At 42.2% G+C, this 15,901-nt stretch overlaps 1 protein-coding gene across 1 annotated transcript in view; it reads right to left on the minus strand.

The window, feature by feature from the left end:
* The window catches only part of LOC106655837 (putative uncharacterized protein DDB_G0277255), a 152,642-nt gene extending 144,511 nt beyond the window's left edge, over window positions 1-8,131 (minus strand). Inside the window, exon 1 of the mRNA XM_014376411.2 lies at window positions 7,155-8,131. Coding sequence (XP_014231897.1) covers window positions 7,155-7,168 — 14 coding nt within the window. The 5' untranslated portion in view covers window positions 7,169-8,131. The remainder of the gene's footprint in view (window positions 1-7,154) is intronic.
* Between the last annotated feature and the right edge of the window lie 7,770 nt (window positions 8,132-15,901).

Below are 15,901 nucleotides of genomic sequence, written 5' to 3' on the forward strand. Positions count from 1 at the left end.
TTGATCTCCTTTCTTTCTCTCTCACGCACCGACGTATAGATACTCGAGGTATAATATTATTTTCAGAAATCTTCTAGACTCCTTTATTTACTAATAAATACGCTCTTTTGTCGTTCGGACCCAAAAAAAAAGCGCCGATCATCGACGCGTTAGACGCGAGGTCTGTCTCTCGGTGCGAAAAAGGTCTACGAACTGTTCAATAAACGAGAGGAGTTCCTCTGGCGTATTACTATACAGGGAATATTTCAGCTGTGCACATCCTACGGTATATATATACACGGAGGTCGGAGCATCGATAGAGCAAACAACTTTGTGGCGCCTCGAAGACGATATAGTCCGCGAATACGCCGCACGTATACGTATATATCTGTAACACCGAATTCAAGTCCCTTTTTTACTCGGGCGCTATCTACAACCACCACTACTACTACTACTAAGGCTCTGTGCTCTACGATCTCGCGCCCCCCCGATGAAAAAGCCATCCGCAAATACACTTTCCATCCATCATTTCCGTTTTCTACGCTCGGAGCCCAGCTGCACAAGCTGCAAGCAGCTCGAGCTATTGCGCCGCGCACGTACGTATAGGTATATAGGACGCGGCAGTGTGCAGCGGCGGCAGCGGCTATTATTATAATCGTTGTAACGGCGCTGCTGCTTAATTACTCGTGTATTAGCGATCGAGTTGATGCGATATCGCGCTGATCTATGACTTGTAAACAATTCCTCGAGGATTCTCGCGATGGTCGATCCGTATAATCGCTTCGTCGAAGTGGCATTAACTTATGGAAATAATGTGAGCTGTGCATTTTTTTAAAGCCGCTAAGATGTATTTTTATTTATTTATTTAAGGCTAATTTACTGTAAAGTCAAACATTAAAATTAACTCATCGGGGTACTGATTTATTTCTCTACATAAATTGCTCAAAAAATTCATTATATACGTTACTTTTAATGCAAAAATGAACAAAAATTATTGATTTATATACTCAAATTTAAACACGTCGATTTAAAATTAACGTTTAATGCTGATTCACTTTTTTCCTTGATTGCTAAAAAAAATTTATTAGAATTCAACAAAATTTAATAACAGTCTCCACCACTAGATGGCGAGTACTATCTTCGGCAAATCTGCAACTGGCAACGTCAAAATAATTGTATAAGTTCGCGAAGGAAAAAATCGACTCATTATCATCGAGTCATTAAAATGTTCATCATAATAAAGACATATACTTGATTTCAAATAATTCGTTTCCCAACAGAAAACGAAGATACAGCGTAATGAGGTCCACCTGTCTATGTAACATACGCGGCAATAATAACAATAGTATACGGGCTAGCATAGGCAGAGCCCCTGATTCGATCTGTTTACGTTTTCTGCTGGAAAACAAATCGTTTTACACCTAGTGTACGCGCGCTAGTACACTGCAAAAAACTGCATCAGCAGCGGCAATAAAGGTACCGCGGCGTAAATATCTGATTTATGCAGTTTCTATTATTTCACTTTTACTCGCTGCTGCTGCTGCTGCTGCTGCTGCTGCTGCTGCTGGCGAGTGTGGGTACACTCGAGCTCGAGGTTCTCGCGTTTCATTTCGTGAGTTACACGAGCATATATAAAGTATGCGTGGGTGTAAAACAAGGCAATCAGATTTTCTCTCTTTCTTTCCTTTTTTTTCATTAGCGAAAGAAGACTATTTTTTTAATAAACAGAGTTGTTCACGTACAAGAAGGTAAAAAGCAGAAAGATCGGAACTGAAGTCAGTGTCCGATCTTATTCTACCGAGGGTCCTTTGTACATGAAATAGGACGAAACATTTCAAAGTTGAAAGAAAATTATGCCGTCGAAAAGAGTAAATTTATTGAGTTTGGCCAGTCAGCATCCACCGCTAGGTGGCGAATATCTTCATCTCTAAATCTGCAAGTACCAAAGTAAAAATAATTGTATAAGTCAAAACAAAAACTGAGCCACTACGTCAACATCGTGTCCGAAAATTTTCAGCTGTAATATCTCAACGAATTTTCTCCATCTATTTATAATCAAAACATTGATGAGATCGCGGCAACGATCGTTTCTTCAAGTGTATAATATCACGTACTCCATATAATACACGTGTATACGCGAGTATCGCATTGTCCTCTTTTATATACACGTAATGTATTATACATGTGCCATTAGGCAAAAAGGTAAAGAGAGACAATGGAAGCCGCCGCCGCCGCCGCATAGCAGTATAGCAAATTTTACGACTCGCGCGCGTTCACGGCCGCCGCCGCCGCCACCGTAGTCGTCGTCTTACAATCGAAAAATCATATACGTCGTAAAGTTCGTCGATTTAATCGCCTTTATATGATATTGCATATATACACTATGCGCGTATTACGTACAGAAAAGGAAAAAAAAACGAAACTTGGATGAAAATCTTCTTCTGGCCTGGCCTTAATATCGACGCTACCGTGTAATGTGATTTAGCACGACGACGAGTACAAATTACATCATATTGGTCCAATTTAGCTGTGATATTTCTGCCACGTATCAGCTGCATGAACGGATACAGAAATTCCTCGTGGAAGAAGGTTGAGAAGAAAAAAATGTCACGCATTCGTTTGTGCGCGTGGAATAAGCTCGTCGAACGATGTTCGTGTCTGAATCAATGTTAAAAAAGGAAAGAAAATAAATGATAAACCGATATACACGAAGAAGCCTATGCTGCGGAGCGAGGTACATATTTATACACGTGTGTATATGCACAATCAAAGGCAAATAGAGCTCGCTCATCCGCATGGAATTCAATAAAACCCTCTTCTCTTTCTCGCTCCCTTTCCAGCCTAGTCTCTCTCTCTCTCTCTCTCTCTCTGCAGAGAGCCCAAAGCCTGCAACACCAGATTCTACACACGCCGTCGGTCTGTGTGTATGTATAATATACCTCGATCGAGCTATACTAGCCTACTACTACTACTACTTAGTAACTTCAAATTCGACCCAGTTTCCGATATATTCGGTATATATAATACAACGAGGCAGTGGCAGCAGTGCCTCGTGGACGAGGTGAAAAAAGCTCTGCTCTTCGTGCTGTGCCACACACACACACACACACACACACACACATGTATAATACTTATGTACGTGTGCATGCGTTATATGTAGCAATGCCGAGCGCAATTCTCTATGCCAGGTACGTGTGTATAAGCGATCGCGATTGGAGTGCAGCCAGCGAGCTCGAGACTGAGAGAGAGAGAGAGCAATACACATCGGAGCTCGATTCTCGTGTGTGTATGTTTGCGTGGGTGTACTTTAGCGCGGAGGCCTAAACTACACACAGTAGGCCGACGCACACGAAGCAAGAAAATGGTAATGAAAGTAAAATAGAGTAAAGGAAAAAAAAATATCTAGAACGTAGCAACGCGGTAAAAAGGAGAAGCCTCCTCTCTCTCTCTTTCTTCCTTCGAGCAAAGAGCTTATGTAAGAGCTCTTGTAACGCCAGGGGGTAAAGGATTGCTGTTACTGCTGCTGCTGCTGCGCCGATCTATAAGTTGGGACTTTTTGTCCGGGCAAGTCGAGCGCCCTGAAATTTGATGCGTTGCTAAAGTTTACTCGCACTTGGGAAATGAATTTGTTCTATACGCGTGACGCTCGCCGGTTTGCTTGAAGTGCATTTACGAAGCGCGTGCCGAGGCTATGTATGCGTTGCAGTGTCTCGCACTAGAGTTGAAAAATTGTTTCGTAGAAATTTTCTTTGTCTTTCCTTTTTCGTCGAATAATATACGTCGAATTCATGTAAGCATTTCAATTAATGTGATTTGAATGAAAGTCTGACAATTTTTTCATGAATCATAATAACACGTAAAATTTTTATGAGAAAATCTTCACAACGATTTCACATTAATTATCGTGAATGCTTGAGCTTGGATATGAATCCAACTACAACGCGTTTATTGACAATAATACTATATGGATTTTGAACATTTTTCATAAAATTGATCAAAACTATGCGTGGACTTATATAATTATTTTTATTTTGCCACTTGCAGGTTTACAGATAAAAAGTACTCGCCATCTGGCGGTGGAGTCTTGCTTTCATTGAAATTTTATGAATCTTTAGAACAACTAACGCCAAAAATAACTCTTCAATCTCAAACTTTATTTAAGTCCGATATCCATAAGTGTGCGTGCGTACATATAAATCCGCTCGATCTTCCCGTCACATAAGTATATCGATGCGCCTGCTGCAAAACAGCTCTCGCGCGATTTCTTACAGCACTCCTCCTCCCATGCTTCTCTTTTTTCCCCTCGTTCCTCTACTGTACGTTCGGGAAAGAGAGAAAGAGTGCAGAATTTCTGATAGCAGCAGTAAACTAACTAGCCGCCCCGCGAGCTTTAACAACGGAAAGCTTTCAGCTTTCGGTAGAAAGACGAAATCTATTCTCGCACAGGATGATAGCCACAAACATATCAGTCGTAGGAGGAGGTGCCTCGCTGCTTCTGCTGCCGCTGTATGGTGTGGGCAAGTTCGGTTTTTTAAAGATCGCGAATACTCTACGATACGCACGCCGCGACGATACAAACGTACATAAACCGGCGTAAGTAAGAAGAAAAAGAAGCAAAAAAAAAGGATGGCCAGCGTCGGTGACAAAAAAAAGCTCCAAAGAAAAAAAACTACCGGCCAAATCCATTGAGAGAGCGAGAGAGCGCACGAGCTTGCACAGGGGGATGGTGTACAGCAGTAGTCACAATTCTCGACTCTTTATGTATCTCTTTCTCACTTGCGCTCGCTCGCTCGCTGCAGTAAGGTTTCCTTCGCGTGCAGCGACTTTTCTTATATGCGAGGAATCGCCGGTTCTACGTACGTATATATACGTATATACGGTATACGTATGTATACACTTCGGGATACGCGATCCTTGCCAAAGTCTTCGCAAGCTTTCTTCCTCGGCGAGCGAAGCAAAGTCTCGAGTCTTCGGTTTTGCGCTCTCTCTGTGTGTATTCGTGTGTCCGCTCCGTATACATACACGTATATATCTACCGCGTTCGACCGCATTACGTCAGCTAAAGTTTTTTGCTTCTCTCTCTCTCTCTCTCTCTCTCTCTCTCTCGCGCGCGCGCGCATGTGTACGTAGGAAATGCGATCGTCTCGCGACAAAAAATTAATATTCTTAAAGAGCAAAATCTTGTTTTCCGATCTTGCGGATTGATTCTCGAAATTTTCTCACGTCAACCGGGCGATGTACGATATATAAGTAGCAATATCACACACACACACTTACACGCGCAGTCGCTTTTTCGTCCACTCTGGTGAAAACAATTCAATCAGCTCCAAGTCGCGCACGGCAAAGCTTATTGCGTTATATATGAGCCGTACGCGCGTGTGTGTGTGGGCGTACTTGATTTCAGCCGAGGGAAAAGGGTTGTGTACGTGTGTGTGTGTGTGTGTGTGTGAGTGTGTAAGAGGACGACGACGTACGGGCGCGAAAAAAAGTCTCGTCGCCGTCGCATATCGCGCGCTTCTGTTATAAGTTATGTGCAACGTCGAGGCGGCAGCAGCATCGAGCAGTAGTAGTAGTAGTAGTATGGTGCAACGTGCGAGTAGTAGTAGTAGTAGTAGCAGCATAGAGGCGAGAAAAAACGTTAAAGTGCACAAGTGTCGTGCGTGCGTGCGCGCGCGCGCGGGGCTCAACGACACCATCAATCGCCGGAATCGCGCGCTATAAAACATTTATCCGCGCGCACAATCACGCGCGTGCTCCGTGCAAAGCTTTCGCTCTCCCTTCAACTCCTTCTTTTGCTTTTTTTTCTTTTCTTTCTTTTCTTTTTTTTTTTTTTACATCGTGCCCGAAAAATATGAGTCTGACACTGGATACACTTCTAACGCGCGTATACATACATTTCGCGTACGTGCCGAGATGGCTGGAGAGAGAACAAGATCGACGGCGAATTTTGGTTACGCGCTCGTTTCGCGATCGCATTTCGAGCTTAAAAATTACGTACGCGACGACGATCCCGATTGGGGGTGGCCGCGCGCAGAGATTGACTCTTCCGTGCGCGCGAGCTTTCGCAAGAGCACAAAAAAAATCCAATCGTATTAAGCTTATTTCGTCGGTCCTTTTTTTTTTTATCGACGACGAACACACGAAATAAGATATGATCGCGTACACACGAATGGACGCGTGCATCCACGATCCCTTTTTTGCCTCTTTTTGCTCGATTTTGCGAAACACGTATACTCTCTCTCTCTCGTCGCGTCCTCCCTCGTGCTCTCGCAGCCCATCGGGTTGTAAAATTCGCGCGTGTGTGTGTCTACATACTTTGGCAAAACTAGTCTATTTTTACGATACGTATCCGACACTTTACGCTGCAAGCACACATACGATATACGAAACAACGCTTTCGAGTAAAATTCATACAAGTATACCCAACTTTACGACCCTTATATCGTGTATTGCATCATAATATTATACATGTGTATGTGCCGCACAATGTCGACGCGTCGTCGGGTTATACATAATCCACGAGCGCGTACATATAAAATACACTCGTACGCTCGCTTCATTCGCGATTTTATACGTATAAAAATCATTGATTCAAAAAAGTGTACGTGTATATAGAGCCGCCGCCGCCGCCGCCGCCACCGCCGCTGCGGTGTATAGTAATACACGTACAATACGACTATCTAGAATTGAATGAAAGCTGTGTACGAGAGCCAGCGGCAGCGGCGGTGCTGCACGAGAGCGTTACGTAAGTAGTAAAAATCGTTTTCAGTGAAACGGAAGCACACGCGCGAATATCAAGCTGCGGTCTTCTTACGGATCGTATCGATTCGACTGTCAACGATGCACGATCGATGTTTCAGCTCTTTGAATTTATGTAGCGTAATTAATTTGTCCCACAAGGGAGGCGCATTAACGCCGACAAATTCGTGTATTGCGATCGGTGTGAGATGATGCGATTGAGCAACGAGCGCATAATTTTTCAATCTTTTCTCACACGCGTGAAGAGGAAAAAAGAAGCGGGCGATATGCGTCGGCCAATTGGAACACGCCTACTGATTGACGAAGGGCCGATTTTTATCGGCCACCATTGTATAGTGTGAGTCACAAGTGCAATAATGTGTATTCGTCGATTCATCGTCATGATCGTATCGAGATTATGCAGCGTTGAAACTTACCTTATAAAGTACATGTGTGTCCGATGGTCCCTCTTGCGCCAGTCATTGGTTCTCACTTTGGTGCTCGCTTCCTCGCGATCGCCTGCGTCGGTCTTCTCGTGGCTTTGCTGGGGATTGCTCGGATCCGCGTGGAGACCAATCGCAGAGACGTCCGGGGCATTATCGTCTTCGTCGCGCTTGTCACCATCGATCGGCACTTTTGCACAGTGATTCGAGTTTTCGATCGTTTGTTCGTTATACCGCGTTAAGCACGACGATATCGTTCACACTTGTTCACAGGAAAAAAAAAAAATAAATAAATATCGAGGAAAGAAAAGCGGATCGACGATTGAGATTTAGCGAGTCACCGGTAGCGAAACGAGCTTGCGAGCTTGCGACACACCTGTGCGATATATCGGAACGAAGCCGCGCACACGTGTCTTCGGTGTACGTAAGTGTGAGTGTGTGAGTGTGTGTGTGTGGTCGCAGCCCACGTGTGTGACACGCACGTATCACCCACCGGCACACCGGAAAAACGATTACTCCCCACGACGTAAGCAAGAAAAAAGAAAAAAAAAAGAAGGAGGTGTGGATAACGGTACTTTTCTCGTCACTGGCACCTGTTAACAAATCACTCGTCTGAAAACACGCACTTGTTCTCTTTTATAAGCCCGTCATCCGTGCTACAGACTCTTGGCTATGTAATATGTCACTCTACCTCTCTCTCTCTCACTCTCTCGGGGCGATAAAAATCGCCGGAGAAAATCACTCGTATTCAGGGTGAAAAAAGAGGGATCAATTTTTCACTCGCAACTCGAAAAAGCTACACACGAATAACGGTCAAAAATCGACGTGTCAACGGAGCTTTTTTTTCAATCCGTGACGGCTATCTCTATCTCTATCCGAGCGCGCTACTTATACGAGGGATACGAATGCGAATGCTGCACGATACACATTTATATACGAACGGTATGCATACGAACTTTCGTCGCGTAGGTCCGTGTGTATGGTCGATAGCGCGCGAGCCGTCTTACTGATAGTCCTAGTGTCGGCGGCCGCGCTTCGGAGTTAGCGGTAGCAGCAGCGGCAGAGCCACCCCCGCACGCGCGCGACGACGACGACGACGATGTATATAGTCAGCAGCAGCAGCAGTAGTACGTACACGAAAGTCCCGCTTGCGCAAACGCGAGAACAATCCGGAAACCAACGACGACTACGGCGACGACGACGCACCACACACGACTATATCCCTGCGCGTATACGTGTGTATACTCCCCTGCACTTGTATGCGCGTAGGCATATACGTACGTATGTGTATACGCGCATATCGTGTATATGAATGTCCACGCAACCCTTGGTGTGCGAATCTCTTTTTCTTTCCTTCTTTTTCTCCTGCCTCCCCACCAGAATCGCCAACGACGACTGTGCGCAACGAGTTATACTCGAGTTCTTTTCGCTGTGCAACGTAACGCCGTACAATACTGTACTGCCTCTTTCGGATCGCGCGTATGCATAAGGGTGAACTTGAGCGAGAGAGAGAGAGAGAGAGAGAGAGAGAGATGAGAGCACGCAACGATATTTCGTGCAACCGAGCTTGCAGGCAGTTTCGAAAGCGCGAGAAAAAAAATAATGATCCATGCCATAAGAGGTGGATTATGTCTAGGCAATATTCATAATATTCATAGCAGGTAAACGTTTCTTCAGCGACGACGGGACGATCGCTGACACGTATTATACGTACGAAGGGATCTGTGCTCGGTGCGGCTCGTCTATTCTTGGCGACCGCCGAGTTATAATTATTGCATACAAAAGCTCGATCGGCCGTGAATCGATACGTGGAAGAAAATCATCGCGCGAACGCGGTCAATCACTCCGCGTCTGGGCAGAGCTTGTACGCGACACGATACGACTTTAATACATGCAGATAATTAATAAAAAAGAATCCCAGACGCTAAATAAAAGCCTCATATTTTGATGTGAAACATCTTTATCGGCGTTTGGCATGAGGGGTAAACCCGTGAAAAACGAGCGTCCATCCATCCATCCGTTCGTCCGTCTGAGCGAGCGCAATTTTGGTAGTATATTAGTGTCTATATCAGCATCAGTTTGCGCTGCTCGCTGCTATTAGCTACTGCGCTAGCTACATCTCTTTTTTTCTCGCTCTAGCACGATCGCGTATGCCTGTGTTAACGTATACACAAGATGTAACGTAAGAGCATAAGCAAAGGCAGTCAGCGTATAGCTCACGGACTTGACTATGTTGAGCTGTTTTTCTTTCTCTTGCTTGGGTATATCGAACGTATATGCTATCAATGCGTATTTGATTATCTAAACACAGGGTAGTGTTTAATAATGATAAAAAAATTAGACGAGAGTATGTCGGTCGTTTACTAGAAATATTTTCTGAAAGTGGTCATTAAGTGGCGTTTACGAGAGGATTCGTGAAAACGTCCTTTTTAATAATATTAACGATGTTACAATGATTTTTCAATATTTTTAATCTATAGAACATTCAATTAGCTACGCGATGATCGATTTATTTTTTATTTAATTGCAATTATTAAATTTTTCTACATATTAAAACATTGAAAAAAAAAAAAAAAAAATTCGGTCATTCGCAGGACGGTTTACTCTATGAGAGTTTTCTCCATAAATATATGCTCGCGACGAATTACATAAAGTTTCCAATTTTATACCACCACCTCTTATCAGTAATTTAGATTACTGCCCTCGATTAAGCCGCATGATTAACATACGGGGTTGTAGATTTTTTTCTGGTTCCTTTTTTGACGGCAGCACCTGAGTGTGGTGTATAAAATTGGAATCTGACAACTGATGCGAGCATGATCTCTTATATAGTAGTCGAAAGAAATTTCTCGCCACTTGCGGGTACCTCGATGTATCGCTAGATCGACATCTGGCGTCGGGAAAGTTAAATGTCACACCTACTCTGATTTAAGAGTGAGCACACGTTCATTATGAGCCAGATGTGAAACATCGATGCTTGTGTTGAGATTTTCTCAATTTTTTTTCTTGTATCTTGATTTTTTTGTTTGGACTATTAAATAATAATGTTTTTGAATTTTTTTTAGTTTCTTACTTATTTGACATTTTTTATTGTTACTTATTTTATTGATCAATTTTCTTGTTTTTATTTCATTTAACTTTGAAATTTTAATTTCTTTATTAATCTATAAAGGTATTTCATATATTTTTATTTTTATTTTTAAAAATTTAAAAAAATTTTTTTCTAAATATCATGGCTCAACGAAACCATAAAAGGGAGCGATGTTCTTTTTTTTCTCTCTCTCTCTCTCTCTCTCTCTCTCGACAAAAATGAAAAGTCGCATCTCTCTCTCTACGTTGTATCTATACGCAAGTTGAGAGAATCCACGTGTGGAGAGGATAGAATATCGCGCGAACTATATAGCGGCGGCGATCACCATTGCGCCTCGGCGCGCCGGTGCGTTGTACTCTATACGCCATGCTCGAGTCGAACTACACATATATACATACCACTGCTCTGCTCTTGGTTATCTGTGGGCCGCTTGCCAAATATATGGCGTGCTGCGCGCCTCTTGGCACGCGTAAACAATTACTTCGCGAACTTGGTGTTATCAACGGAGCAGTGGCGGTGCTGCTGCTGCTGCTGGTCGTCGTACTCATCGTATACTCGTCGTCGTCGACTGGTATTATCCAACCCAGCTCTCGCTATCTTTCTCTCTCTCTCTCTCTCTCTCTTTCCACTTGTGCGTTGATGTATTCTTCTCATTTAGCTTTCTCTCTCTCCCGGAGCTCTCGAGCTTTCGTGGAACTGTGGTAATTATGATGAATCTCTGTCCTTTCTCCTTTTCGACTTTGGGTATATGCGTAGTTGCAGCTATACAATAGAGCTCGAGTCGCGCATTATGGTATTTTAGAGCGCACGCGATTTTTCGAGATTCGAATGAAAAATATTCATTTTCATTAACATTCTGTTTACGTTTACTCGACAAGAGATATTGACACGTCGAATTTATATGAGTTTCTAATGAACTACATCGTTTTTGTCTTACGGGTACGCACACATCGTTCATCGATGCGATCAATTTATGTTGTTAAAAACGTATAACATATTATTCAATTATTCCAAATTATTTTATAATTCTGTAGCACTACATTGTCATTTTTAATGTGTTTAATACATTTATTTTTATTCAAAACTGTTAAAAATATTTCCATTTTTACAATTAATGTAGAAGTGGAGACTTTTTTCAATTAACACTATTCAATGAGACGATCTACTTATATACACGTAAAGCAATTGACGTGTCTTTCTTAACTTATCATATATACAATTCTACTTATATACAATTATTTTAACTTTGCCACTTGCAGATTAACAAATTAAGGTATTCGCCATCTCGCGGTAGATGCTGATTTTAATCATGATTTAATTTCCATAAATTTTTGAGTAATTGTCACAAAAATAAATCATTGGTATAGTATTTAATTTCTATCAAAATGTTTAAATTTAACTAGGCAAATAATTTGTTAATAAACAATGTGGATAAAATTAAACATAGCTACTTGAGAAACCGCATATATGCGTGTAGTTTGTCACGTTTGGAAATCTTTTAAACGATGAATTTTACAGTTGTCTCATCGACTATAGATGTCGCATCGCTAAACCGTAAGTGGTTAAATTACTTTTTCAATTATATAGAGAAAAAGTAAACGTGCATACACTTTCCTGTTTTTTTATCCTTCCAAGAAGTTGTCCCGTATATTTTGTGTATGAAATGTCTACTATTTATAAATTAGAATAGAAATAAACGAACACAACCTTTTTTTACAGTGTGAACAAGCCGGGAGGCTAGAAAAAACTCGCTCTTTTTATTATATTTAAATATTTAAATATTTAAATATTTTTTAAGGTTTATTGATGTGTGGCTCAAACTACTCTAGCCGAAGTGATCGTCTGGCACAGGCAAAGGAACAATAAGAAAAAATAACAAAACAACGACGGTAACTAAGTAACCGATCGAACAAAATAAATGGCATACGTATTCGACAGAAGTAAAAGTGTATACAAAGAGATTCTGGAGTCGAAGATTATAATCTGTTCAAGAAACATTACTTTGCACTAAATGAAAATTAACCTGGTACTCGATACAAAAAAGTAAAGTAACATTTACTACGTAAATTGTTTCTTGCCTACGGGGCATAAATTACCAAAACTTCTTAATTCTACATATATTTAATGGATACGAAACAAACTTTTTCTTTCCTATTCCATTCGTATTTGTTTGGCTTGTTTTTTCGCGTTGTAAACGCTATACCCCGTAACACAAAAGTCGGCCGCGCTTTTTCGGTGGTCGCAAGAAATCACAACGCTTCTGTCACCCGTACTCGAGCGATACACGGTTCGAATGTGCAGAATTTCACACCTCGATGATCCAAAAAATCGACGTTTCAACGCACATACCGCAACTACAAACAAATACGCGTGACGTTGCTAACATTATTTCGCGAAATATCCATAGCTTGCATGCGTGTTGCATCTTGCCCTTGACTCATTGTTCCGCATATTTTTCTCCGTTCCTCTTTACTTTTTTTCTCTTCGTGGCTTACGCAATTGAGCGCACATCGTGCAAAAGTCATTTCTCTCTCTCTCTCTCTCTCTCTCTCTCTCGCAAGATCGATGTATTTATAAAAAATATTATTTTGCAGTTTGCTTTTCCGTCGCGGAGAATATATGTAAATTATCCATCCGCGCGCGCGACGCAATGTCTCGAAATGTCACGCAAGAGAGAGAGAGAGAGAGAGAGACGCAGCGCGAGTATCGAAAAATCGCTTCGTTCCAAAAAAGCATTTACTTTAATTCGACAAAAATGTCTTCGTGTAATTCCTTAACCCCCGCATCCAGCTGTACTTATACCACCACCGCGACCACGAGTCGAGCTAAATTTATACACTGTTGTAACTTTGTCCTCCAGCAATTGCTGCTGCTGCGTACGTACGTACGTATACATAACGATTACAATGACGGCACAAGAAAAGTCGGACGCGCGATTAAGTAAATTGAATATCCAAGCTTTTGCGAGCTTCGCCCGCGGTGGAGCTGAGCTCGTCTTTTTTTTGAGAAAGGGGGAGGAAAGTGAGCAAAAAATTACGAGTGAGAGAGGAGAGAGAGAGAGTTAAGAGTGCAAAAAAGGCACTATTTACATTGTGGACAAAGTATATGTAAATGACGCAGCCGAGCGTCGACGCGCGCGTGGCTCTCGCTACTTTTCTTCTTTCTTCCTCGCGAGCTTTCGGTAATTCTTTCGTTCTCTCCTTGGGGAGAGACGAAGGAATGCAAATAAACTTATTTTCCCTTGCTGAAATTAGAGAGACGTCTCGCAGCCTTGACATTTGGCGCGAGGCGAAAAGTTAATGCATAGAAAACAAATTAAGCGCGATTTTATACCATTTTCTCGCGGTCGAATTGTTTTCTCTTTTATTCCACATGGCACACGAGCAGCATCCAGTAATTCCATTTTTCTCCTTTACAACAAGAGTTTGCATTCGTAATTCACCGATTCAGAGATCATTACAAGCCATCCAAGCAAAAGCTGAACGAAATATATAAGTAACGAATAGTCGCATATGGAAAATCTAGCATCGAATCGAAGAAAAAAAGCTGACGCACGCGTATATTATTATTGCGTGTCGAAAATCGTGCGCGAGTCTTGCAATGCCCGCTGTAAGACGCAAACTTTTACAATATTCTTGCTTAATGCAGTTGCAACTTTACAGCGCGCTCCCGCGGCGATCTCGAAAATACATAAAAAGTGGCGGTATAGTACAGAGTATACATTTTGGGCGAGATATGCTTCTCTGAGAAATCGATATTTTCCGACGATATTCATCCATAAATGTCACTCTATATCGGGTCGCGTGCGTACGTGTGTATAAAAAAACCATACAGCAGCACTGGGTAAACATTGTATTACACACATACACACATAGTACATACTCACGCATCTCTGTGTGTACATAAGCATTGCACAAAAAGCTCGTACATAGCACGAGAGACCAAGAGAGAGAGAGAGAGAGAGAGATATGTCAGCTCTCCTCCTCTCGAGTCATATAATATCTAAAGTGGTCCAACGAGTAAATTGCTCAAAAAAGTTTCCTTCGCTATATCGCGTGCGACGACTGCTACCCACGCGTCGCGCGGGTCGGTCGCAATCCGCCGCGCGTATAATATCCACGCGCGCGACCACGCGACAGAGAGCTTGCAAGCTCGATATATATATGTGTGTGTGTGTATGTGCATTCGCATTATCAGCCCTCGCTCAGCCAATTCATGAATGAACGCGATGAACGTCGATATTTTCGACGTATTTCATACCGCACTATACCGAGAGCTTGTGACGTCTGACTTCGATATACATATAAGACACTTTTTTTGTTCTATCTGTCTCTCTCTCTCTCTCTTTAGTAGTGCCGAGATAGAAAAAGACACTCATCAAGGACACTGGCAGGCTGAAGAGGGATCAAAGGAGAATCAAAGGAGAGAGAAAGAGAGGGGTAAATATCGTGCATACATAGCTGGGGTGCATTTTTTCTCTCTCTCTCTCGCGTCGGCGCGCGGCGATCGTGGCGCGCACATCAGAGCGAATCGCGGGCGTAAAGCCAGAAAACGTCAGAGTGCGACGGCGGCAACGGCGATGACTGTGTTTGTGTGTGCTTGTGTGTGTGAGCATTTCGCGATAACGACTCGAGAGTACACATGTGAATATACATGTATACATCGCCGGGTAATATGTAAGATGACCCGCCGCGGTGTCTGCAGCAGTGTATCAGGAGCGGCACACACATACACAGTGTATTACACACATATACAAATACCAAGACAGACAATGGCAGAGGAAACGTGGATTTGATCCTCGCTTCTCTTTTCTCTTTTTTTTTTTGCTCCAGACAGACCAAGTATACATATATCGCTGCGTAGCGTTACTTTTGTTCCTGTTGTTGTTTTTTTTACCGTAATTATCGAGGGAGATGGGAGAGGAAAGAAGAAAAAGCGACGACGCGACGATGATTCGAGCTTTTTTTTCGCGCGCGAGCATTTCTTCTTTCTAAATTGATCGTAAATTTTCCCTCAATCTGCTCGTAATGAGTGCTACTATTTTTCGCGGGGGCCGCAGCAGCTTTATCGTTGCACTGAAAAAAAAAAATTATTATTATTCGAAAAAGCTTAATGACGAGCTCTTACAGCGATGCTTAACCCAGTTTCTTTCATTCCCTTTATTTTCATTCTCGGAAGAGGAGCGTAACCGACGTTAAGGGCTTGTAATTGTTCGCATCAATCCTGCGTAGGTACGGAAAAATGATTTTGCAAATAAAAAGTCCGCAATTTTAATTAGCTCGATGTAAAGTACAAATTTATCTCAAGGTTTAAAGGTCGATATGCCAATTCCACATAGCTTGTGCAAAAAAATCGATTCTCCATCAAGGCATCGCATGAAAAAGGATAATAATGATAATAATAAACTTGGGGTTTAAAAATTGAATTTCTTCGGATATTTTCAACAAAAGCAGATTCATATTTTCTTTTCGTCATCTTTCGAAAATATATATCGTTTATGCATCGAACGAGCTTATAATGCAAAACCAGAAAAACGCCTTATAAATAGTCGAACAATGAATTTTTTGTCCTCCTCGAAAAATTTCAAACGCGCATTTTATATACCTTATACAAACCGGACAGCGCAAATTCAAAAGGATTATCGTCATAA

This window comes from Trichogramma pretiosum, unplaced genomic scaffold, assembly GCF_000599845.2.
Source record: "Trichogramma pretiosum strain Unisexual culture from Peru unplaced genomic scaffold, Tpre_2.0 scaffold49, whole genome shotgun sequence".
Lineage (NCBI taxonomy): Eukaryota > Metazoa > Arthropoda > Insecta > Hymenoptera > Trichogrammatidae > Trichogramma > Trichogramma pretiosum.